At 37.7% G+C, this 26,835-nt stretch overlaps 1 protein-coding gene across 2 annotated transcripts in view; it reads right to left on the bottom strand.

Annotated features, from left to right (window-relative positions):
- The window catches only part of EFR3A (EFR3 homolog A), a 117,528-nt gene that overhangs the window by 71,398 nt on the left and 19,295 nt on the right, over positions 1–26,835 (bottom strand). The window contains exons 2-3 of one of the 2 annotated variants that reach the window (XM_044244933.1): positions 4,560–4,636; positions 151–278 (exon numbers count right to left, since the gene is read on the bottom strand). In XM_044244933.1, the coding sequence (XP_044100868.1) occupies positions 151–278; positions 4,560–4,636 (205 nt within the window). The other variant, XM_044244934.1, reaches the window with a different exon arrangement.

Genomic DNA, 26,835 nt, shown 5'->3' on the forward strand with positions numbered 1-26,835 from the left:
TACAGTATACATATTTCCTTGTAACATGTTACAAGGTTTTATCTTCCACATATCATCTTTGCATGACTCGATGACCAAAAAATGTAAAGAATTATGTAACTCAGGAAGAATTTTCAGAGACATAGTATTAGCAGCAATTAGTTTTCTTACCCAGAACGATGTCTGACAACATCCCTGCTCAACCTTTCTGCTAAGTAAGAACCAATTCGGTCCAGTTTCTCTGGAGCAGATACTGCATAAAATGTCAATTTCTCCATGTCGGCTTTAACAAGGCCATCCTAAAAATAAGAAGAATGGCAAGATAAATAGGCTATCTATATTTTCATAGTTATTTTTTACTTTTAAGCATTGTTTGCTTCACATGTCCCCTTTTGGGTTTCGTGATTAATCCATTATTTATGCTGAACCTTTCTGGCTATAACCTCCTTACTGTAAATAGTCACAATTCTGGATATAGAATTTCCAGAAAGTTAAAGAAATGCCCTTATTCAGGAAGAATATTTAAAAGTACCTTCACAAGCAATGAATTGTTCTAACACCTTCCTAAATAGAGAAACAGCTCAACTAACTACAGTATATAGGAAATGGGATGTACTTTATTTATTTATTTTTTAAAAGATTTTATTTATTTGAGACAAAGAGAGACCGTACAAGCAGGGGGAACAGCAGACAGAGGGAGAGGGAGAAGCAGGTTCCCCATGGAGCCGGGAGCCCCATGTAGGGCTCGATCCCTGAGCCAAAGGCAGACACTTAACCCAACGAGCCACCCAGGGCCCCAGGAATGGTTGTATTTTAGTGAAAAGGTCTCAAACAAATTTATTTCGATTTTAAAATTTTACACTGTTGTTAAGCCTATTTTACTCCTTTATATATACAACAGTGAACATGTTAAAATGATTCAAAACTTGTTGATATCATTATAAAGCCTTCTTTTAATTAATAACTGAGAAGATATTAAGAACTGCATAAATCTCTGCTTAGCCAACATGTTAAAAAAACAAGAAGAGGACCCCAGTGTGGGACTGGCAAATTTTCACTTGTTTCTGCCCTCTAAAAGGTGACAGGCCACGGGTCTTATGGTACTCTCCACCCTCAGACAACAAATCAATTATCAGCCTAAAATGTTTTGGTCCTATATAGTCCAAGTTAACTAAATGCTATTTAGGATTGCTAGAGGAGATAGGAAGGGAGACAGAAAAATTATGTTAAGTGATGAATCTACAACTAAAAATTTTTAAAAATCTGCACTTTCAACTGGCCCCTCCATATTCTCTGGCTATTTTGCCATTGCTCCATCACCAACCTACTTTTTTCTACTGGGTTTTCCTCAAACTTGCTACTTTGCCACCTCTCTTCCCTCTCTGACATCAAATGAGCTCTTCTCCTTCGCAAAGATGGAAGTCATCAGATTAGGATTTACTGGCAAAAACACCCCTGCTTTCTCAGTGCCCTCTAAACCAGTGGTTTTCCACCACGGTAAATTCACTCCCCCAGGGCAATGACTGGAGATATTTTGGGTTGTCAAAGCTGGGCGGTGGGTGTACTAGTATCTGTAGTAGAGGCCTGGGAGGCTAATAAACATCCCACAATGCACAGGATAATCCAACAGCAAAGAAGTAGCTGGATCAAAAGGTCAACAGAACCTGAAGAAACACTGCCCCATGCAAAGTCAAAGTGCCCTATTTTTGGAGGACTTGTCTTGGAGAAATCAGTTCGCCTATGTTTTTGCTGTTTGCTTCACATGGGCCAGGATCTGGCTCCATCAAGTCAGCCTCTCTCTTTCCTGGTTTTTTAACCTCTCCCTCTGTATTAGTTCTTCCACATCATTACTTAAATCTGATGGCCTCTCATCCATTTTTTTTATTCCTAATTTTATTGAGAAAAAATTTATACACAATAAACTATACCTAAGTAATAATTTGAACTATGACAGCTGTTTATCAGTGAAACCACCACTAAAAAACAGGATACAAACATTTCTATCATTTGCAAAAGATTCATCATGTCCTTTGCAGCGCATCTCTTCCTCCCCAGGCAATCACTGCTCTGCTTTTCAGCATTATCAACAGCAGCAAGTGACGGAATCATACAGTCTGTATGATTCCTCTCACTCAACTCACCTCTGCCTGGGGATGCTTCTCTAGCTCACCTGGGTAACTCCTACTCATCCTGCAGGTCTCAAGGGCCTCCAAAAAGCCTTCAATGCACCCTCCCAACATCCTTTCAAACACTGGGTAAGAGGATCCTCTATATTTTCCTTTAGCTCACTGTACTTATCTAGATTATATTTTATCATTCTATTTCTCACTCATTATAAGACTGTTTCTCACTCAGAAGTAAATACTTGTCAAGCGCTAACTATGCGCCAGGTACAGTCATAGACACTAGGGAAGAAAGCATGAGCAAATAATTATATTATTAACTCATTTAATCCTCATGAGAATCTTATGAAATAGGCACTATTTGTAATTTCTATTTCGTGATGAGAAACTGAGGTATTTGCCCAAGACCACAAGGCTAGTAATTATTAAGACCTGGTTTGGTCCCCCTCATTAGATCACTCTTTGAAGGCAGGAACTTAACATGTAGACCTCTGTACTCTGGGCAGTATGCCTGATCTATTTTGGATCTACTACATGATTTTTTATTGTTGATCAATAAATTAAAAACAACAAATAAGGTCAAAGGGTTATAAATGCCACATGTATGCAAGGTTTATATAAATTTTTTTATATCTTACTTTACAGATCTCCATTTGAACAAATCTTATCTAAATACTTGGCAATCAATCAATACTTTGCAAAAATAAAGATTCTTTCTATAACCATTCTCTACCTGTCATCACTAATCTAATCTACCTGTCATCACTCCCATGGTCACAAATGTTCAAAACTCTCTCACTGCCTAGGAGTTAAAGTAGATAAAGGAGAAGCTTTGTCTGTCACTCACTTTCCTCCATAATCTAGCCTCCACCTTATCTTCAGTAACCGTATACCCCGGGCTCCTCAGGACAGTGATCTGAATATTCAGTCTATTAAATGACATGACTGGAATTTCAAATCAGAAATCGTGGTCAACGTGATTACCACCCATTACCCTCTACAATGAGGCTCCATTTGAAGGCTCTTAATCTCAAATGTACCCCTTGCTTTCTCTTGCACTCCTTTGCCTTTTCTCTAAAGGCCCCTCACTTGCAACAAAGAGACTAATCTCACTTCTCCAGATGGCAACACATCCTTCAAAACCCAGGAAATCTCATTTCCTCAGAGAAAGCTTCCCAGAGATTGCCAAACCACAGTAAAACCTCTCTGCTTTAAAGGCAAAAACTTTACTACCTATTTTACTTAAAATTTTGCTTACTGACTTATGCCTTAGGACTTCATATTTAGTATGCTGTTGCTTCATGTCAGTCAATGGATGGAAAGCTACTAAAGATGGGTACCTTATCTTTGGTCTCAATCTGCCACAAATTATCTAGGCATCTGGAAGCCAACAGTGTATAACAAATTAACCTCTTCTAAATGGCTGAATATTTAAATCAAATCTGATTAAAAATGAGATATTTCACATATCATGAAATATATAAAAGTTAAGATAGCCAAAAGGTTTCTGTAATTGGCTATATTTTATTTATTTTCTTGGCAAACATTTTTTTAATTTTTAAGTAATCACTACACCCAATGAGGACTCGAACCTACAGCCCAATGATAAAAAATCATATCCTCTATGGACTGAGCCAACCAGGTGTCCCAGCTACATTTTAAAATAAAGCAATTAAACCCATCTAATATTTTTTTGTTGTTGTTGTTGTTCATATCCATTTAACACTAGACTAAAGGAATCTTGGGAAACCCAGGACAGTGCCAAACAAAATAATTCAAATTCAGTTCCTCTGAAAACAGTAATTTTCCATAATAAAGTAATGGCTATAAAAAATGTACAAGCATTTAAATAAAAAGAGAATAAACTGTCTGGGATATTATTCCTTTACTTCTCAATTCTCCTTTGAAAACTGTGTGGCCAAACTATTTACTCTTCAGATCTTAGCTTAGATTTCATTTCCTAAAGGTCTCTGTTCTCCAGGCCCACATTAGGCATCATTCTGACCTACTCCAGAAGCGCCCTGTACTTCATCTCTCTATTACAGCATTCTTTCACACAATATTGTAATTGCCAATTTCCTTATCTGTGAGCTAAGCGAGAGCAGAAAACCATCTCTATGGTTTTCTATTCTTAGCATTCGTACAAATAATCTGGCACTAGGTTCATAAATTTCTGAAAAGTAATACTTAAATATAGGAACCATCTAGACAGGAGAACACCATCTGTCCATCATTTCAAATGTTTAGTTAATCTGTAAAAAGGTTCTGAAAATTAGACAAGCAAGCATGGGTCATTTTAAAGTAAAAAAAAAAAAAGATAAATATAAAAATAGCACTGTACATGATGGGATTTAGGAGTAAAAGTAGAGAAATGAAATTAGGGAAACCTTAGGGAGGTCAGCAGGGGATAAGGATGGGTCAGCAAAGAGAAGGATCAGTAGATGTAGATCAAATTACTTTTGGATCTTCAGGGAATATGTTGTCCACCAGGCGTTTGTAGCGAGGACGCAGAGCAGAACAGCAGCAACACACTCCTGGTCAAAAAAAATAAAATCACAAAGTACAAAGATTATTCATACTGTAAATCTGACCTAGAAATTCAGATTCTGAATATTAATGAGTTACTTAAAAAGAAAAACTGCAAATTGGCACTAATAGAAAACAGGAATGCAAATTCTATTACTGACTAAGAAATGAAAAACGTCCTGTCCCCTCCCCAAAGACACCAGGTCAAAGTGAGTATGTTCATGAATTATTCCAAAATTCCAAATCAAATAGTTTAGGGGTGTGTGTGTGTGTGTACAGGTGTACACACGGTACACACACACACACACACCCTACCAAATTCACCCTATAAAGCTAATATCTATTCCGTACCCCTTCACTTCCTTTCTAATCTCATCTCCTACACCTTCTGTGTCCCCAGCCTTACATTCTTATTTTCTGGCCCGATCCACTCACAGTCCCAGCCACATTGGTCTTGAGGAACAGTCCGCTCCCTTATGCCTGGTGAAAACAATTAATACGTGTATCTACATAATGCTTCATATGAAGAACTATACTAGAGGGGGAAACAACCTCAAAGGAAAGTCCAGGAATTTCAAAAATGCTCAAAGGCTGCTCTTCATAGTTTCAGTTATGGGTATCTTGGTAAGAGCAATGGACTGGGATCCAGAATATCTGGGTTCATTCCAAATCTTTCACTTAAATGACTAAATTGCCTTGGGTAAAGCACATCAGTTATCTGGAAAGAACTATGTAAGTGAGAGCAATTAGTTTTCTTGTCCTGCAAACTAGTAACAGGAATGCTGGTCTGGAGTCACTATAAAATTATTCCCATGATTTACGAAACTGGAGGATGTGTGTCTCTGTGTAAGTGTGCCCTTGTATGTATTTAGAAACCAAAATATAGTATGAAATACTGCTTTAGCTAGAAATTAAAAGAACTCAGATGTAAGCAGACTTCTACTACTCTCTCACACAGTAAGGTTATGCAAGAGACAACTTTTCCAGATCTCACTTTGCTCGTGAAGTATGCACCATTTTTGCACACAGTCATATAACAAATGTCAACCAAGTGTCCAGCACTGACCAAAACAAGTTAAGACGGAGTCCAGATTTGCAGTGGAGCAGAGTCAATAAAGTGATAAAAACAAGAGAGACTTAAGATTTGTAGAGCATCTTTAGTGATCATAGAGCACTGTGCATATATAACATTTCTACAAAACTAGTGAAGTATTACTACCATTACTCTACAAGAGTTGAAAGTGCAGCAGAACTGACCAAGTAACTTACTCAACAACACTGTCTGAGTGAGAACCCAGTGTTTAATTCTGTAACCCCATGCTCTTCCCACAGCACCACAGACACTAGTGGTCAAATCAGTCAACATCTAACTATTTCATGTGTACTGATTATGTGCCTAACTAAGACCATGCTAGATGCCATAAATACAAAAAAGCTAAGAGACAAGATCTCTGCCCTTGAGTTTATAAACTTATTAAAAAATAGAGAATTAATTTCAGCATATATACTTGGCACTATGTGCTAATAACATAAAATGCTACCTATTGTTCAGGATGTTTTCTACTTTAACAGAAGAAAAAAAATTCCAAAGAGTTCACTGGAAAATTTTTCAGATTAAGGAACATCAAAACACTTGAACTCTTTATAGAGTTCAAAAGCAAACACTGGTCCTATTACCAGAGGAAAAGAAGGGGCAGGCGAGGGAGAGAAAAGCCAAGTAAGCAGAAGTCATATTTCTCTGTCTACTATGACAAATATAAAAATACTTCAGATAAATATTAATAAACTAAAATAAATTAAAATCAAATATGTATTGAGTGGTTATTATGCAAGCTAGGTAGTGAAATGATGAAAAAAGCTTGCAACCTGGTAAGAAGATTCAAATGAATGCTCTGCTAACACTAATGCAAGGCCAAATATAGTACATTCAAATTGTATCATGGCAAAGAGACCAGTAAGGGATGGAAAAACAACTCTTACTGCTTCAAATTCCCTGTCAAAATGGTAAATTATGTTATTTTCAATAAGAAAAGAGTCTTAATAGCTATTAAGTTTCACTTACATTGACACTTTCAGAAATCATACATTGCTTTTAGTTTTTTTTTTTTAATTTTTATTTTCAGCATAACAGTATTCATTATTTTTGCACCACACCCAGTGCTCCATGCAATCCGTGCCCTCTCTAATACTCACCAGCTGGTTCCACCAACCTCCCAACCCCCCGCCCCTTCAAAACCCTCAGATTGTTTTTCAGAGTCCATAGTCTCTCATGGTTCACCTCCCCTTCCAATTTCCCCCAACTCCCTTCTCCTCTCTAACTCCCCTTGTCCTCCATGCTATTTGTTATGCTCCACAAGTAAGTGAAACCATATGATAATTGACTCTCTGTGCTTGACTGATTTCACTCAGCATAATCTCTTCCAGTCCCGTCCATGTTGCTACAAAAGTTGGGTATTCATCCTTTCTGATGGAGGCATAATACTCCATAGTGTATATGGACCACATCTTGCTTATCCATTCATCCGTTGAAGGGCATCTTGGTTCTTTCCACAGTTTGGCGACCGTGGCCATTGCTTTTAGTTTAAAGAGGTTTTAGAAAAGATGTGAACTTGGAATACACACCACATCCAGCTTCTACCTTCAGAAAGCTTAGGTCTACTGAGAGAAACAGAAGTAAAAAGGAAAATACCAAAGAGGCAGTATGGGGTTAAAGGACAGGGTGACCCCAAGGTCTCTTCCTGTCCAGCAGGTAGGCAGGTTACTTTATCTTACTACACCTATGCTTCCTCATCAGTTATGCTTTCTTTGTACCTACTGGGAAAAGAAAAAATGAAAAGGGTAACATATAGTAAGCATTCAATAAAATGGTAGCTATAGTAATGCAATAAAAGATACTACAAGAGGTAAGCAGGTGTTTGAGGGCCCTAGGGATAATCTTCGTGACCGTAGGAAAATCTATGCTGTAAACGAAACATTTAAAAGTCGCACCTGAAACTAATGTAATATTGTATGCCAACTACACTAGAATAAAAAAAAAAATTCAACAAATTCTGTATACGGTTCACAATAAGTTTTCAGAAATAGTATCAGTACCAGTTTGGGGGGGCAGTAATATGTCATTTTCTGAGCATGATGTGTGCACCATTATACTAAGTATTTTCCGATATCCCTCATTCATACACCAACTCTCTGAAGCAGTTACCATCATCTCCCTCTGATAAATGGGGAACAGGCTTAGGGAGGCCATCTGTCCAACATCACCCAGCTAATAAGGAGCAGAGCCCAGCCCACATCAGATGACTTCAAAGGGTAACTGCCATAACACATGCAAGTACTAGACAATTTTTAAACTAAACATTTTAGCTCCCCACAAATCACCAATGACCACGACTGTAGGAATGGGTCTGACTCACACTACAAATGCACTACCATGCAGGGAAGTAAATGATGACAGTGAGTTTCTCCAGAAAATCCAAAATGAAACAGAAACACCCTCCTGACTAGTTATTACGAACGAAAAGTTACCAACTATAGAAAAGATACATGAAACCAGAATTAAAATCTTTCAATTTACTGAGATTTCCATAAAATGACCATATAGTGACGATAATATAAGTTTAAAATGACTGTGGCATCAGTAATCACCAAAGAAACACTATTAGCTACTTTAAAGAAGAGAATTCTGTACTTGTAAACATCTTAAGAACAAGCAAAATGAAATCATTGGACCTACTCAGCCACAGAAATGGATTTGACTCCCTTGTTGAAGTCAATTCATAGGGCTTGTCGAGTTCCGATGCAGGAACTTGAATGTAGTCTTTCATGTTGCAAGAGACTATTTTCTAGTCAATCTTCCTGCTTCTAGATCCTTTTCCTACTGCTCAGGAAGTACCTAGTTCACTTCACTTGTAATTAATTAGCAGAGGGTACTAATGGACTGTAACTTATCTAACTGGTTGCTGACATCAAGGGTAAAGCTATCAAGAACTTGATAATATCCATATCAAATTCTGCTGCTAAGGCCAAAGAGCTTAAACAAGATACTACAAAAATGCATGTTGCTAGTTTACTAAAAGCAGATTTTCAGTTTAATAAAATAGGAAAATAAAGCTACTTACACCTTTTTTCCTTAAAGCATTCCTTCAATTACTCCCCATCCCTGCTTCTAATCCCTCCCAATAAACTCATTTGAGCGCCAGACCACCCTATTTTTTTTTAATTTTTTTAAAATTTATTTATTTTCAGAAAAACGTTATTCATTTTTTTTCACCACACCCAGTGGTCCATGCAAGCCAAAAGCTGTGTTTTTGAGAGGATCAAAAGAATGAATGGACCTTTAACCAGATTATGGAAAAGAGAGGGAAGACACTAATGATCAATATTGGGTATGAGATATGCAGCAATACAGATACTAGAGCTATCAAAAGATTTTTAAGAAAACATTATAGACAATTTCACTCCCACAAATTTTTAAAAGCTTAGATGAAATAGTAAATTTTCTTGAAATACACGAACTAGCAAATTTTGTAAGTAGATAACATGGGTAGCCCTATATTATTTAAGAAATTGAATCTGTAGTTAAAATGCTTCCTACAAGGAAATCTGGCCTGGTTCACATCAGTGGGGTTTTCCACCAAATATTTAAGGAAGAAAATACCAACTCTGCATAGACTTTTTTTTTTCCCCCAATTTATTTATTTTCAGAAAAACATTATTCATTATTTTTTCACCACACCCAGTGCTCCATGCAAGCTGTGCCCTCTATAATACCCACCACCTGGTACCCCAACTTCCCACCCCCCCGCCACTTCAAACCCTTCAGACTGTTTTTCAGAGTCCATAGTCTCTCATGGTTCACCTCCCCTTCCAATTTACCCAAATTCCCTACTACTCTCTAACGCCCCTTGTCCTCCATGCTATTGGTTATGCTCCACAAATGAGTGACCACTTCCCAACTTTTTCTTTCCGAAGGACTAAGCATATCACAGAATGCCTCAAGCAACAGGCAAGTCTGAGCAATCAACAGGAATTCTTCCATTACATTTAACTCTAGTATATAAAGAGAAGGAAGTCCACTGTTCTCCTGCAGTGGGTGGAATTCAGAGCTTTGCTTATGATATGTCAGTACAAACAGCAAGTCTCAAGTGGGATAACTATAGAAAAATGGAACATGGGCACCACTGGAAACAGAAAAATTAGCCCCCAAAAAGTAATAAGCTACATATTAAAGTAATGTAGAGGCAGGCTCACGGAGCACGTTCATTAATAGGCCTTCTGAGTACTACCTCTCTACCTACCTTTCAGTGTTAGGGGTCCTAAATCCATATACATATGCAGTGCCTACAATGTAAAAGCCATGAAATGCATTTCTTTAGCAAATTCTGCATATTTCTAAATTAACCATTTCTTCTTTAAAGACACCCAAGATAATTTCTTCTCTGTATTTCCCCTACCATTATTCTCATGGGGATTCATCCATGTCTCCTGGTCCTCATCTCAGGCAGGAATGAGCTGTACTGACCTCTGGCAACCTCCTTCTTCTTTGATGGTAAGGTGCTAAAATTAATTTCCATCCCACCCTGGCCCACAGAGGCATTCACAGTCGGAGTTGAGTAGCTGCACAGAAAACCTCACAGCTGAACTCAAAGTATGATGAATCAGGCACAGGAGTGCACAAAGGTGCTGCGAGAATTCTGCTTAATGGGTCAGTATTCTAAGTTGTTGGCCCACTGGTGAGTACTTCAAGTTTGTGATAATATTTGCTTTCCTATGCAACTCTGTGAGTGTGGGGGGTTGGATAATTAATAAAGACTCCTTTAAAAATAAGCTACTTATATTTTCAATAAACTGTATAATCTAATCATAAGTTAAATCTGACTAGAAATATTAAAGTCTCCCTTATTAAACTATTAATGTCTCTACTATTTAAGACCAATACAGCATTGGTTACTTGGGATACAACTATCTTCTGAAACAAAAATAAGTTACTAACACTATCACTGGAGTTGAAGAACACTCAGATCTATTACAGGAACCGACTGTATAACTTTAAATTAAGCCTAATTTAAATTAGGTTTATTTTATGATTTATAGAAAGAGAATATAACAGTATCTGTATCTTCTACACAGTAATTATATTATCTCAATTAATTATTACAAGTAATATATTGGGAATTCACTGGCATATTTAGGGCTTACTAAATTTCATACTTTTAAATGGGAATGACTGATTACAGGATTTTGGTTCTTTATGCCTTCACTGTATATTTCTACAACTGTAACAATTTCTTATACTTATTTATAAACATGTCTCCCTTTACCACTAGGATATGAGTCCCTCCAACATAAAGTCCATATATCTTATTCATTGTTGTGCATGTCTGGTATATACTAGACATTTAAATACTTTTTCATTAAATGAAGACCCAAAGTTCACTGACAGATTAAACAGATTTAGTATGTGCTCTGATATGTGCTATAAGAATAAAAATAATCATCAAGAAAGTACACTGTCCACCACAAAACACTAAATACCAGAACAGGATTTCTCTGATAAACAGAAGAAAATGTCGACTGAATCACTTTAAACAATTCATGTTTTATTTTTAGGCCTAATAGAGTCAATCCGTAATCAAGGTGAAAAAGGACAGAGTATTTTTTCTACTGGAAGATTTTAAAAATTCATCACTCTGACAACTATAGTTCTATGGTATCCCGAATCCTGGAAAAATGAGAATCACATATATTTTCCCCACAGTTAAAATTAGAAGTCAAGTTACTTTTTCAGCTAGTGTTAGAACAATACAATTAAAAGGATTCAGTAATATTACAGTCCCACTAATATATACCCCTCCCAAGTATCAAAAGCTTAATATAGAAATATACATATACACATACATGTACATGCTACATATAAAGTCTATAATACAGATATTATTCCTGTACTTCCAAAATGTATACAGCCACTGTGTGAAGAACTACAGGGGGTTAACAAGGTAACTGTCTACTTAAAAAGACAAAGGTTTAAAAATTGATTTTGAAATAAGATTTGCACAACATCTAACAAGGGATATCCAATGTATAAGGGTCACCCACAGAAGTTCAAAAGAGAAAGAAAGCACTTCTAGCTCAAGTGAAGAAAGGTAATTATCAAGTAAAGGTTTTACGAAGGACACAGGATGTGAGCTAAGTGCTCCCATGAAGAACAAATACACTGAACTTTATTATAAAGATAAACTGGGGACAGGGAAGGACAATTATAGTCAGATGGAACAATGCAAACATTACTATGGAGGATGACACCTGGAAAAACCAAAACGCATTTTCTAATGGCCCACAGCTTAAAAAGGAAGGAACGTGGGAGGTGGCACAAAGGAAGCATCAAAAGCGTTTGGTGACTAATTAGATACGGGGGTCAGAGAAACGGGAACAAAGTAGTCTGATCTTTAGGAAAGTGCTCCTTTTAAGAGGATTTTAATCCATTAGAGGAATATTTTATTACACGATTCTTTCCACTTGTAATTCTATACCTTCTCTCCTTCCGTTCTCAATTTCACTACTTGTTCTTTATTCCAAGGCACACAAACATTATGGAAAAAGAGGGCAACAAAGGCAATAAATGGAACTGAAACTTCAATCCTGTTTTTTAAAAAGATGCTCTTTCCATTACATTGCAATATTTGGCTGTACAATAGGCAATATGAAAACAAATCCCTGATACACTTTCAAAACCACACGGAGATACATACGGTCTTCAGGGGGGAAAAAAGCCTTCTTCTAAGTCAACAAGTGACTGTCTATACTCAACATCTGTTTACCCCCCACTATCACAATTTTTAAAGAAAAGTAAGTATTAGACATTCTCCTACTTAGTCAACTTATAGATTTATACTTAATTTAATTTTATAGTATACTATCATACTTAAATATAATTCAGCAGTTATCCAAAACAGAAACAATAAAATAAAGAATAATCCTGGCTTTCAGAAAATGTAATTCTGCATGATTCCATTTGAAAATCTTCTGGAATCATCTTATAAAACTAAATTTTCACAAATATTAAAATCAGAAATACCATTCTCTATTCATTTCATCTGACATTGGCTTTAACAACAAATAAGAAAGGATCCAATGGATGACAGAAACCAGAGCTGCAACCAGGTAAGAAAAGTACTCCTACCTACCTGTCTCCACCACAGTTAGGACGTAACCCGTGGTGCATCCCCACTTCTAAGACTGCACGTATCCCTGGACCCTGCATGCCACGGACCTTCTTCAAAAATGTGCTCAGGTGGCAGTCTTGCAAAGGGAGTACAGCACTCCTGTGTCCCAATTTTCAGAGGTAAGTAATTAGACAAGGCAGAATTAAAAACTGAAATGGTATATGATTCCCTTATTTAATATATAAAAAGCTGACTAAATATCTTCTATGAAAATGTCAATAGTATCTTAAAGAACTATAAAAAGAGAGGTATCTGGATGGCTCAGTCGTAAGTATCTGACTCTTGATCTCAGTTCAGGTCTCTATCTCACGGTCCTTGAGTTCAAGCCCTATGCTGGGGCTCCATGCTGGGCATGGAGACTACTTTAAAAAAAAAAAAAAAAATATATATATATATATATATATATATATATAAAGAATCACGTTTTCTGCATGTATAAATGTTTAAAAGAGAACAAACAGTCTGTGAGCAACAATCTTCTTCATCCAAACCATGGTACTGCTATATGGATATTTACTTTGCTAATTAATAGGTTTCAGAGGAGGGGAGAATTATAGAGTGATTGAAGACATGAAAAATAGAGGACAGGCAAAAGGTGAATCAGACTACAGAGAATTTACAATGCAACTGGGAAAGCAAAATACTAAGCACTGATGTGTTTTAAGAGTCTTATTTAAACCATAGTCTAACAAAGACTCTAGCTGACCCCAAAACAATAGTAACAACAACAATAAAACCCTAATTGTCAAAAGGAGATTGATTGTTCAACCAGGGAAATATGTGGCCAAGTCATTATGGATTCTGACAGTTTTCATCTCTGGAGTATATTTCAACAAATCGATTTCAACAAATCGAGAGCTGAAACTTTCCTACAAAAACTTATTTTCCACTTCTTAGAGCAAATCTTGGTAAATATAGAACAAAGATGGACAAAAAGTACAGGAGCATCCTACTGTAAGGAGGAAAGGTATTCCTGAAAGATAAACAGAAATGGAAATCTAGGTATATCTAAAGGACTAATGACAAGCTCCTTTAATTTGGAAGATGACAAAAGAAACTGCAGTTATAACTTTCCTTTAGTTATAATTTCTTGAAAAGAACTATTAGCATGAACGAGTATTCACAAACACCATGGAATATGGGCTTTTATGACTTTTTGAAAACTGTTTTTGTGCCATCAATGCCTAAACATAAGCAAATGGCCCAGGAATTCTCACCCATTTAGAAACCATTCTAAAAGGGTAAAAATTTTTTGAAACAGCCAAAACATTCTGCAGTTTAAAAAATGAGATTAAAAGGGACGCCTGGGTGGCTCAGTGGTTAAGCCGCTGCCTTTGGCTCGGGTCATGATCCCAGGGTCCTGGGATCGAGTCCCACACTGGGCTCCTTGCTCGGCGGGGAGCCTGCTTCTCCCTCTGCCTGCCACTCTCCCTGCTTGTGCGTGCTCACGCACGCTCTCTCTCTCTCTCTCTCTCTGACAAATAAATAAATAAAACCTTTAAAAAAAAATAAGATAAAAACAAATTAAAAATCCCACATAAAAACACAAAAGTTCTCATTAAAAATAAAGATGTTATTTGGGTTTCTTGAAGGGGATGCTGGAACATGATGTTAACACCACAAAGATAGGCCTGCAAAAGCGAGAAGGACCTCTAAGGTGAAGTGAAGGCAAGAACTCACTTTGCAAATCACTGATTTAGATGCTTCTCAGGTCCAGAGGCGCTTAATACTTGAGTATCTTTAGATTGACTACAGATGCTATTAATAATAATTATGCCCAGACCAGGCAACCCAGGACCTGCAGTTTTCCTCCTTACTCTTTTAGAGTAAGTACTGGGACATGTCTAAGGGCACCTACAAAGTAGTCAGATTTCCAATTATAGCTACAAAATAAGGAAAAAGCAAAAATCCAGGGAAAGAAAAATGAAGAGAAATGTAAGAGGAAAAGGAGAAACAGAAGACTAGTAAAAAAAAAAAATAAGATTAAAAAAAAAAAGAGTGTACCTAGCTTTAATTTTCCTCATATACGACAATTACTACCTTAATATATCATCTGTTGCAATAATTTTTGTATAAAGCTCATTACTGATAAATTCCCTGTCCATTTATAATTAAATGTTTTATAAGATGCCTACTACAGTCAACGTACTAAGCTAGGCATCGTTGAGAAGTTATTTCACAAAATTGGCTTCTAACATCAAGACTTATAAATAAATGCAAGAGGGACACCTGGGTGGCTCAGTCGTTAAGTATTTATCTCTGCCTTTGGCTCAAGCCATGATCCCAGGATCCTGGGATGGAACCCCACATCAGGCTCCCTGCTTGGCCCTCTCCCACTCCCCCTCCTTGTGTTCCCTCTCTCACTGTCTCTCTGCCAAATAAATAAAATCTTTATAAATAAATAAATGCAAGAGTATAAGAAATCAAAGTTATAGAAAACAAGGATTTTTTCACCAAAAACAAGAGACAGATGCAAACCAAATCATAATTAGCAGCAAGTGAGTGAATTCACCCTCATTATATATACCCAATTATGGTGATTTTTCCACGAAAAGTTTTCACAAAACTTTTCCACGAAACATTTACCGCCATCCTCAATTTCCCCAACAAAGTCAATAGTCACAAATTTTCTACTGTATCAATATGTTTATTGTCTTCATGAAGTTACCTCATAAGAAATCCTACATAAACAATGCTTCCATAGTACAATCAGTGCTTTTCTTAGGGTGCTTTATAAGCCATCTGAAGAACAGTCTCCTGGAGTATTTTTTTTTAACATTTTATTTATTTATTTGACAGAGAGAGAGAGATCACCAGCAGGCAGACAGGCAGGGAGCGGGCGAAGCAGGCTCCCCGCTGAGCAGAGCACCTGATGCAGAGATGCAGAGCTTGACCTTGAGACCATGAGCCGAAGGCAGAGGCTTAACCCGCTGAGCCACCCAGCTGCCCCTGGAGTGTATTTTTTTTTTTTTTAATTAAACATTCTCTGGCCCCACCCAGAACCTTCTGAGTCAATCTTTAGAAATGGATACCAGAATTTCTACTTCTAAAAATCACCAAGGCTTCCTACTGTGACTCTCATGCACATCCAAATTTGAGAACCACCACTCTAGAGAACCATTCCCCTCATATAATAATTTAAAGAAGCATATGGCTTTTTCTGTGTACTTTAGGTACTTGGGACATTGTCCTTACCTAAGTTATGCAACAGAAAAAAGTTGTAATCCAGGCTGCACCTGAAGATCTCCTAATACATTACAGTGAATGAATCATATAAAGCACTAAACACAATGACAGAAATGATAAATATGAGGGCATTTGGAAACCATTTCACAGAAGATGCTGCTGACATGATAAAGACATATCACTGCCAACAATGAGCCAGTGTCTGTGGCTGAGATCTCCAGAATTTCCTCATTACTCTGAAATGCTGCCACCATAGCTCCCTGTGGACTAGATTTTCTAAGTAACTCATATAAATGAATATTTGGCAGACCCATGCTAGAAATAAATCAGGGTGACACACTAAATGGCCTTGAAGATCCTAAGTATTGCAAGCAAAGGAAAACAAATGATCATGATCAGGCTTTGCAAATTTTCTGTACAACTAACAAGACCTTTGAGATTTTCCCATAAAAGACTGTTCTGGTAAGCTTCTCTGTATTTCATGCCACTGTGTCCTTAAAATTACCACAGTCCTCAGAATTATTTTACATGAAACAAGTAGAAAAACAGCTATACAGTTTGCAAAAATTATTCTATTCTCTTCTTCCCACCTTTTCTAGAGAAGACTTCTATTACAAGAAAGAATGACTTTTTTTACTGGTGAGTCCAGATGAAGGAACTGAGCATGCCCTACAACATAAGCCCCCAATCTCTACCCTTTGCACACTTCCTTACACAATGCCCAGAACGTAATGAGTGCTCAATATCTATTTGTTGAATGAATGAACAAATGAACCCTTAAGGATTTCTTTTTCAGATCTGCTTTCTGTAAGTCACTCCTTCTGCATCTATGTGCTAAGTGTATTTGGGTCAGAAGCCAGTCTCTATGTGGCCACAATGGGGTTATGAAGTTGGGAGTCAGGATGTTCTCCTTGAAGAAGGCTGGGTAAGTATGTTTGCTCTGCCAACCTGCGATGTCCCTTAGACACACTGCTGAAAAATCTAGATCCAGACGACAAATAGCCCTTGACAAAAGTCATCTCACATTCTCCAACCCAGCTTTATTAGCGACAAAGCTAGTATTTGAACTGGCATTAGATTGATGTGTACATTTCTCTCAGTTGGTTCGAAACTCAGAAGAGGACAAGGGTGTACTGCAACCCTCTTAAATAAATCAATAAACACCCATCCCTCAGAAAATACATCTGATTGGGAAAAGTTCATATACCTAATCACATTTATTCTTTTTAGTGCTTAATAAGAAGATTGCCAAGCCCTAGTCTGAGTGCAGAGCATACAAATCCAGGTCACAGTCTCTGGCCTTCAGCAGCTCATGATATGGTGTTGAAAGATAATCACACAGAAAACTGTAAGTCTGTGTGGTAACAGCTACGGCGCCCCAGGATGCTCTGGGAGAACAGCAGCACAATACCTAACCTTCCTGCAAGAAAGAATAACTAAGTCTTGAAGAAAAACTAGAAATTAGGCCAAGAGAAGAGGATTATCAATCCAGGTGGAAGGAGCCAAATATGTTAAAGCTGAGGTTTCATCAAGTGTATGTTTTTAATTTGGAAACATGCATGAAGTCCTGCAGCCTCAGAGAAGGCTAGACAAACCTGCAGGAAGTAGACCTGGAAAACCAACCAAATATAGATGGTTAAGAGGACAGAGGAGTCAAAATAACAAGGCGATGGGACAGTTCAGAGAAATGATTGGATGGTGCTGTCACTGACAACAAGGAACAGAGACAGATACATTTTGGGGTAGGAGGAGGGTATCAAAAAGGAGAGAAGAGAATTCCATTTTGCAAGCATCCAATGACAACCTGAAAGTAGGAGATCCCTAGTAGGCAAGTGATCTAGACCAGAAATATAAATTTAAGACCAAAAACATATAAACCATAGCAAAGCAGCTAGCTGGGGATCACCAAAGACAAATGGGAGGGAATTAGGGAGAACCCTTGGGAAAGTCAACACATAAGAGAAGATCAATCAGCAGAGGAAGCAGTGGAAGAGAAGACAACTAAAGAAACAGAAAGAAAACTATAAAAGAATAGTGTTAGAGGGGAGCCTGGGTGGCTCAGTGGTTAAAGCGCCAACTCTTGATTTTGGCTCATGGTAATGATCTCAGAATCTTGATATTGAGCCCCCTGCTGAGCAGGGAATCTGCCTGAGATTCTCTCTTCCTCTCCTTCTGCCCCACTCTCTGTGTGCACACACTGTCCCTCTCACTCTCTAAAGAAATAAATAAATATTTTTTTTAAAAATAGTGTTAGAAAAACAAAGGGGTTTTCCAAATCTTGTACCTTCTACAAAAGTACCAATTACATAGATAAAAGAAATAAGGACATCAAACAATACTCCAAAAAGAAATTAAGATTATTTGTAAAACAAAAAAATCTCAGATTTAATGGTAATGTGAATTAAAATTTCATGATGATTAAATATTTTGACCAAAAATAAATCACAGCAGTGACAGTTTCAGAATATCCAGTCTGAAAATCACTGTTCAAGAGACTCTATACTCAATATGGGAGAAAAAGAAACTGATCACAGTTTATGATTATAGGTTCTTACTAAAAATGACAGATAATACAAAATAGCCCCCATAAAGATCTAGTAATATTTTGCTACCGTTTTAATCAGTTTTTAGTAAGTTACAAATCTTCTACTTAAACTACAGAACTAGATTATGTTCTATAATTTTGATTAAATAATGAAGGATAAAACTATTGACTAGAATGAGATAATCACAAAACTACAGTTCTACTAAAATAAAGATCAGAAGAAGAAAATTTTACATCTGTGGGATCCCTATCCTTCATTTGGCACTTGGTGTTGAACGTTTAACAACAACAGAGATTTCTTTTTACAAGATCAAGAACAGGGCACTGGTCTTACTCTGTTTCATTTTGGGGGGCGGCACTGGTCTTATTCTAATAATAGATTCATTTTAACAGAAGTTTGGGAATTTTTCCAAGACAGACATTCAAAGAACATTTTAACTGTTTCCTATGACTACTAAACCAAGCAAATTAGGTTTATAAGGTGCCTTCTACATGTAAGGTGCCAGAAATACAAGAGGCATATATTCACTCAATCAAGAAAGGTAAGATTCAAAATAAATTCTAGTTGTTGTGCTGTATTTTTCATCAACAAAGACAATTTTAAGATTGTGGTTACAAAACAACTGTCAGTAACGTCTGGGAAGTTATGATGAACAGTTAGTTCTAAAAGGCTGGGAGCTGATAAGGCTCACACAGCTTTGCAATCTCACATCCATGACTGTTCTCTCACTTGTTCTCATGTGTTGCTGTAATTCGAGTTTCCTAAGACTGGGGCTATATCTTACTCACCTACCTAAAAGAGCTCCTTTTTCCTTTTTATTCAAATAATGAACAAATAAAAAATCAATTTCCAATAAGCAGAGATCAAAAGCACAAATCAATAAACACCAACCATAAACAAAATTATAAATTAACTAAAGATTTGTGAGGGTTTTGTTTTTGTTGTTTAAGATTTTATTTATTCATTTGACAGACAGAGATCACAAGTAGGCAGAGAGGCAGACAGAGAGAGAGGAGGAAGCAGGCTCCCTGCCAACCAGAGAGCCGGATGCAGGGCCTAATCCCTGGACCCTGGGATCATGACCTGAGCCCAAGGCAGAGGCTTTAACCCACTGAGCCATCCAGGCGCCCCCAGGATTTTGTATTTTTAAGTAATCTCTACACCCAATATGGGGCTCGAACTTACAACCCCAAGATCAAGAGTCACATGCTCTACTAAGCCAGCCAGGCACCCAATTTGTGAGTTCTTTTTTTGTTTGTTTGTTTTTGTTTTTTTTTAAAAGATTTTATTTATTTATTTGACAGAGAGAGATTACAAGTAGGCAGAGAGGCAGGCAGAGAGAGAGGAGGAAGCAGGCTCCCCGCTGAGCAGATAGCCCGATGCGGGACTCGATCCCAGGACCCTGAGATCATGACCTGAGCCGAAGGCAGCGGCTTAACCCACTGAGCCACCCAGGCGCCCCAATTTGTGAGTTCTTAATACACCTATTCTGGTTCCAAGACTATGTTTCACTAAAAGCCATTTTATTTTGTGTGAGTATATGCAGGACCACCTAAAACCAAGTAACGACATATTGATTTTGGTGACCATGTTTACTTCTGTGTCTAAAGCCACACTGGGGACGCCTGGGTGGCGCAGTTGGTTGGACGACTGCCTTCGGCTCAGGGCGTGATCCTGGAGTCCCGGGATCGAGTCCCGCATCGGGCTCCCAGCTCCATGGGGAGTCTGCTTCGCTCTCTGACCTTCTCCTCGCTCATGCTCTCTCTCACTGTCTCTCTCTCTCAAATAAATAAATAAAATCTTTAAAAAAAAAAAAAATAAAGCCACACTGGCACCAAGTTAATCATATAAAGTTTAAGAATATTAAATTATTCCAAAGAACAAATAATCCAATCAAGAAATGGGCAGAGGACATGAACAGACGTTTCTGCAAAGACATCCAGATGGCCAACAGACACATGAAAAAGTGCTCCATATCACTCGGCATCAGGGAAATACAAATCAAAACCACAATGAGATATCACCTCACACCAGTCAGAATGGCTAAAATCAACAAGTCAGGAAATGACAGATGCTGGCGAGGATGCGGAGAAAGGAGAACCCTCCTATACTGTTGGTGGGAATGCAAGCTGGTGCAACCACTCTGGAAAACAACATGGAGGTTTCTCAAAATGTTGAAAATAGAACTGCCCTATGACCCAGCAATTGCACTACTGGGTATTTACCCTAAAGATACAAACATAGTGATCCAAAGGGGCACGTGCACCCGAATGTTTATAGCAGCAATGTCCACAATAGCCAAACTATGGAAAGAACCTAGATGTCCATCAACAGATGAATGGATCAAGAAGATGTGGTATATATACACAATGGAATACTATGCAGCCATCAAAAGAAACGAAATCTTGCCATTTGCGACAACATGGATGGAACTAGAGCGTATCATGCTTAGCGAAATAAGTCAAGCGGAGAAAGACAACTATCATATGATCTCCCTGATATGAGGGAGTGGTGATGCAACATGGGGGCTTAAATGGGTAGGAGAAGAATCCATGAAACAAGATGGGATAGGGAGGGAGACAAACCATAAGTGACTCTTAATCTCACGAAACAAACTGTGGGTTGCTGGGGGGAGGGGGGTTGGGAGAAGGGGGGTAGGGTTATGGACATTGGGGAGGGTATGTGCTTTTGGGTAAACTGGAAGGGGAGATGAACCATGAGAGACTATGGACTCTGAAAAACAATCTGAGGGGTTTGAAGTGGCGGGGGGGGGTGGGAGGTTGGGGTACCAGGTGGTGGGTATTATAGAGGGCACAGCTTGCATGGAGCACTGGGTGTGGTGAAAAAATAATGAATACTGTTTTTCTGAAAATAAATAAATTGGAAAAAAAAAAAAAAGAAACGGAATCTTGCCATTTGCGACAACATGGATGGAACTAGAGCGTATCATGCTTAGCGAAATAAGTCAAGCGGAGAAAGACAACTATCATATGATCTCCCTGATATGAGGAAGTGGTGATGCAACATGGGGGCTTAAATGGGTAGGAGAAGAATCCATGAAACAAGATGGGATAGGGAGGGAGACAAACCATAAGTGACTCTTAATCTCACGAAACAAACTGTGGGTTGCTGGGGGGAGGGGGGTTGGGAGAAGGGGGGTAGGGTTATGGACATTGGGGAGGGTATGTGCTTTTGGGTAAATTGGAAGGGGAGGTGAACCATGAGAGACTATGGACTTTGAAAAACAATCTGAGGGGTCTGAAGTGGCGGGGGGATGGGAGGTTGGGGTACCAGGTGGTGGGTATTATAGAAGGCACAGCTTGCATGGAGCACTGGGTGTGGTGAAAAAATAATGAATACTGTTTTTCTGAAAATAAATAAATTGGAAGAAAAAAAAAAGGTAGATAGATAAGAAAACCACAAAGAAGGGCATCTTTAATTCCTTTTGATCTGTGAGGCCCATGAGAATGAAGTCCTTCACGTGGGTGCAATTTATCTGAGCCATATCTTTTCAAGACATCTGCATAAGGAAGTAGAGAAAAGAGTTAAATTCAAGTTGACATTCCAATAAGTAGTATTTTTTTACTTGCATATGTTGTAAAGAGGCTTCATTGCTAATATAGAAATTGTTAGCATTTTGAGATTCTGCGAATGAGATGGAGAACAGAAAGAGTTGTATGTGGGAACAGCCTATTTCTCTTCTCAAATGCAATGTGTTTCCAAAGGTGGGACCAATGGAAAAGTTCACATTTTCTTGGTTTCTGTTCAAAGGTCTTGTGCATTAAGCTATTCAAAATTATAATGTAACCTGTTTAAAAAAAATAAATAAACATGTAAATAGAAAAAAAAAGAATATTAAATTATTCATACAGTATTTTTCAACCTAGGATGTAAGAACATTGTCAGGGTCAGAAATTTCAAGCTGGGGAAACAAAAACCTAGAAGATTTCCAATCACTGCCATGAACCTCTGAATTTAGCTCTAACAATTCTATAGGTTAGATATAGAAAATGCAATGTTCTGCATGTCACATCTTCAAAAGCATTAGTAAATTAACATATATGAAGAAGAGGGCAGGCTTCTCTCTCATGGTTCCCTTCCCCAGGCAACCTACTCACCCTCCTGCCTCAGCCTGGCATTATTCATCAAGGAAGTTTCTGGTGACCACCTGATGCTGAGCACAGCCCACTCTTCTCTGCCATCACAAGCACCACGACATCTTTAAGGGGCCTAGTGATCCATTTCTCCTAGAGGTCTATAAACTCCTCAAAGACAGGCTGTGGTTTACTCATTTCTGAAAGACTCAGAGGGTGAAAGATTTTGAAAGGGTAAAGATTCAGAAATGTATAAAAAACAAGCCTACAGTGATACACATTTTTCCTTAATGTGAAAGCAAAATGAAATCTTGGAAATTTGGGAGTTCTCTCTGATATATCGGAATCAGAAAATCTTCAAGATTGTATCAGCTGTAGTCAAAATGCTACAACAGAAAAAGCATTTGACCCCCACTTAAAATACATAAAAATTGAAAGTGGATGTCGCAGAAACTTACTGATCCGTTTCTTGAGCTATAGAGGAAGTAAATTTTGACAGCAGGCAGGTATACAGCTTCAAAAGAATTTTTAGTATTTGCACCATGTGTATGCCATGATACTTCATTTTGTAGTACTACATCACAACAGACCTTTAAGGCTTTGATTTCATGATCGTAAGGTACTAACACATATTTTCTCTCTCAAGTTTGATCATCGTTGAAATATGGTACTATAATATCAAAAAAAAAGCACTATCACAGTCTATTGATCTTAACTATATTAGTATATAATATATATTTATAAAGAAGTTAAACTTGAAATCACAGAAGAGACAAACTGGCCTTTAAAAATCAACAGAATATATTCTGGAACTCTGAATAATACACTGCAATCTGAGATCAATAAATTAAGCCTCTGAAACAGCCATCAGAATATTTGAACTAATGCTCCATTCTATACATTTCATGATTTTTAAACCATGCACAATTTTTAAGCCATGCCGCATATCAATATTACACTGGTATGTTTACTGTATACATTATTGTTCTCTGTTCTGTGCCTTAATAGCAAAATCTGAGGAAAAAGAGAGACGATCTGCAGCTTTTGTGTGTTCTAAAGTTCCTTCAGCAGAAGGGGTGCCTCGCTGGATCAGTTGGTGGAGCACGTGCCTCCTGATCTCAAGGTTTTTAGCTGAAGTCCCACACTGGGGGCAGAGATTACATTAAACAAATAAAATCTTTTTAAAAAAATTATAAAGTTCCTTCTGCTACAGAAAACAAACCATTTATTCTTTAGACCTTTTCCATTCAGATTTGCACATTCTTTAGTACCTTTCCATTCAGATTTTTGCAAAAGAGTATTTATATCCTTTTTAAGTTTGTTTTCTATTTAACAACTTTGAAATCAAATTTCTTTATAATAATTTCTACATAATTCTCTGCATGCTCTTCATCACACTTTAGTGGTCAGAAATGGGGTACAACGCATTAACTGCCTGCAAGAGCTAAGTAGGTATTTTACTGTTAACTAAAGAGTGGTTTGCCCTGCTTCATGGATTCCACAAAACTGAACTGCTGTGGGTTGGCCTAACTGTAGATGGACTGTAGTACAGTGTATGTGAAAGCTGCTAAATGCAATTCATAAGAATTAACAAAACCCTTCCTTTCTTTAGTTAAAAAAATCTTTAACACAGAATGTCACACAGTAAGTGTTCAATATCAGATATTACTCAAATATTGAAAGGACATCATGTAAAAAGTGATGGTATCATGGGATACCCACAAAGAACAGAACTTACGATAAAAGTAGGCAAATTATTGGTAATTCCCTGAGAGCTTCCAAATAGGATCATCTACCAGTTCCTGTCAAGACTCAAACTGGAGATAAAACTAAGTAATCTAAGATTTCTTCACTCAAAATGCACATGACATTCTGTCTTAAATGCAAACGAACATTAATGAATACCAATTATTTGAAAGGTACTATAAAAGATACTTCCGAAGTACAAGAAAAGCCCAGCATTTGCAGTGGAAAATATTACTTAGGGTGCCTGGGTGGCTCAGTGGGTTAAAGCCTCTACCTTGGGCTCAGGTCATGATCTCAGGGTCCTGGGATCGAACCCCACATCGGGCTCTTTGCTCAGCAAGGAGCCTGCTTCCTCCTCTCTCTCTGCCTGCCTCTCTGCCTACTTGTGATCTCTCTCTCCCTATGTCAAATAAATAAATAAAATCTTAAAAAATATATTACTTAACAAGGACTCAAATGTTTGAAAGGGCAGAAGACAGACCCACATGCAAACAATATTAATAAAATGTAAGAGACATGAGGAATTAAATTCCAATGAGAAAAGTCTAAGATTCCTTCTTAGAGGATGAAAACTGTGAGTTTGGCCAAGCATAAATGCAAAGTAGATGATTCCTTAGAGATCAGAAGGAAAGATGAGAAGTTTCACTTTGTACACAATATAAACAACCCAAAATGTGTGAGCAGTGAAATGGCATTATGAAACTATGTAATTACGAGTTTAGTCTGTTGAATATGTCAAAGGATTAAAAAAATTACTCAGTGAAAAACTTTAAGATAGTTACATTCATAGCTATGAGGGAAAATGCAGAATCTAGGACAAAGTAGGGAGATCTATTAAAATCTGATTTAGGACAACTGTGCTTAAAAAAGCATTTATCTTGATCAAAACTTCAGAGTGTAAAGATAGAGGGTACAAACCTCAATACCATCAAAGTCATCTAGGAAAAACCCACGGCGACTATCATTCTCAATGGGGCAAAACTGAGAGCTTTTTCCCTAAGGTGAGGAACACGGAAGGAATGTCCACTAACACTACTGCAATTCAACATAGTACTAGAAGTCCTAGCCTCAGCAATCAGACAACAAAAAGAAATAAAAGGCATCTGAATTGGCAAAGAAGTAGTCAAACTTACTCTCTGCAGATATGATACTTTATGTGGAAAACCCAAAAGACTCCACTCCAAAACTGCTAGAACTCATACAGGAATTCAGTAAAGTGTCAGGATATAAAATCAATGCTCAGAAATCAGTTGCATTTCTATACACCAACAGCAAGTCAAAAGAAAGAGAAATTAAGGAGTCGATCCCATGTACAACTGCACCCAAAACCATAATATACCTAGGAAGAAACCTAATCAAAAAAGCAGAGAGCCTGTACTCAGAAAACTATAAAGTACTCAAAAAAGAAACTGAGGAAGACACAAAGAAATGGAAAAACTTTCCATGCTCACAGATTAGAAGAACAAATACTGTGAAAATGTCTATGCTACCTAAAGCAATCTACACATTTAACACAATCCCTATCAAAATACCACCAATTTTTTTCAAAGAAATGGAACAAATAATCCTAAACTTTCTGTGGAACCAGAAAAGACGCTGAATAGCCAGAGGAATGTTGAAAAAGAAAGCCAAAGTGAGTGGCATCACAATTCCAGACTTCAAGCTCTATTACAAAGCTGTCATCATCAAGACAGTACGGTACTGGCACAAAATCAGACACACAGATCAGTGGAACAGAGTAGAGAGCCCAGAAATGGACCCTCAACTCTATGGTCAACTAATCTTTGACAAAGCAGGAAAGAATGTCCAATGGAAAAAGGTCTCTTCAACAAATGGTGTTGGGAAAATTGGACAGCCACATATAGAAAAATGAAACTGGACCATTTCCTTACACCACTCACAAAAATAGATTCAAAATGGTTGAAAGACCTCAATGTGAGAAAGGAATCCATCAAAATCCTTGAGGAGAACACAGGCAGCAACCTCTTCGACCTTAACCACAGCAACTTCTTCCTAGAAACATCGCCAAAGACAAGGGAAGCAAGGGCAAAAACGAACTATTGGGACTTCATCAAGATCAAAAGCTTTTGCACAGCAAAGGAAACAGTCAACAAAAACCAAAAGACAACTGACAAAATGGGAGAAGATATTTGCAAAGGACCTATCAGATAAAGGGCTAGTATCCAAAATCTATAAAAAAACTTATCAAACTCAACACCCTAAAAACAAATAATCCAATCAAGAAATGGGCAGAAGACATGAACAAACATTTCTGCAAAGAAGACATCCAGATGGCCAACAGACACATGAAAAAGTGCTCAACACAACTCAGCATCAGGGAAATACAAATCAAAACCACAATGAGCTCGCACCTCACACCAGTCAGATTGGCTAAAATTAACAAGTCAAGAAA

Source organism: Neovison vison, chromosome 4, assembly GCF_020171115.1.
Source record: "Neovison vison isolate M4711 chromosome 4, ASM_NN_V1, whole genome shotgun sequence".
Taxonomy (NCBI): Eukaryota; Metazoa; Chordata; class Mammalia; order Carnivora; family Mustelidae; genus Neogale; species Neogale vison.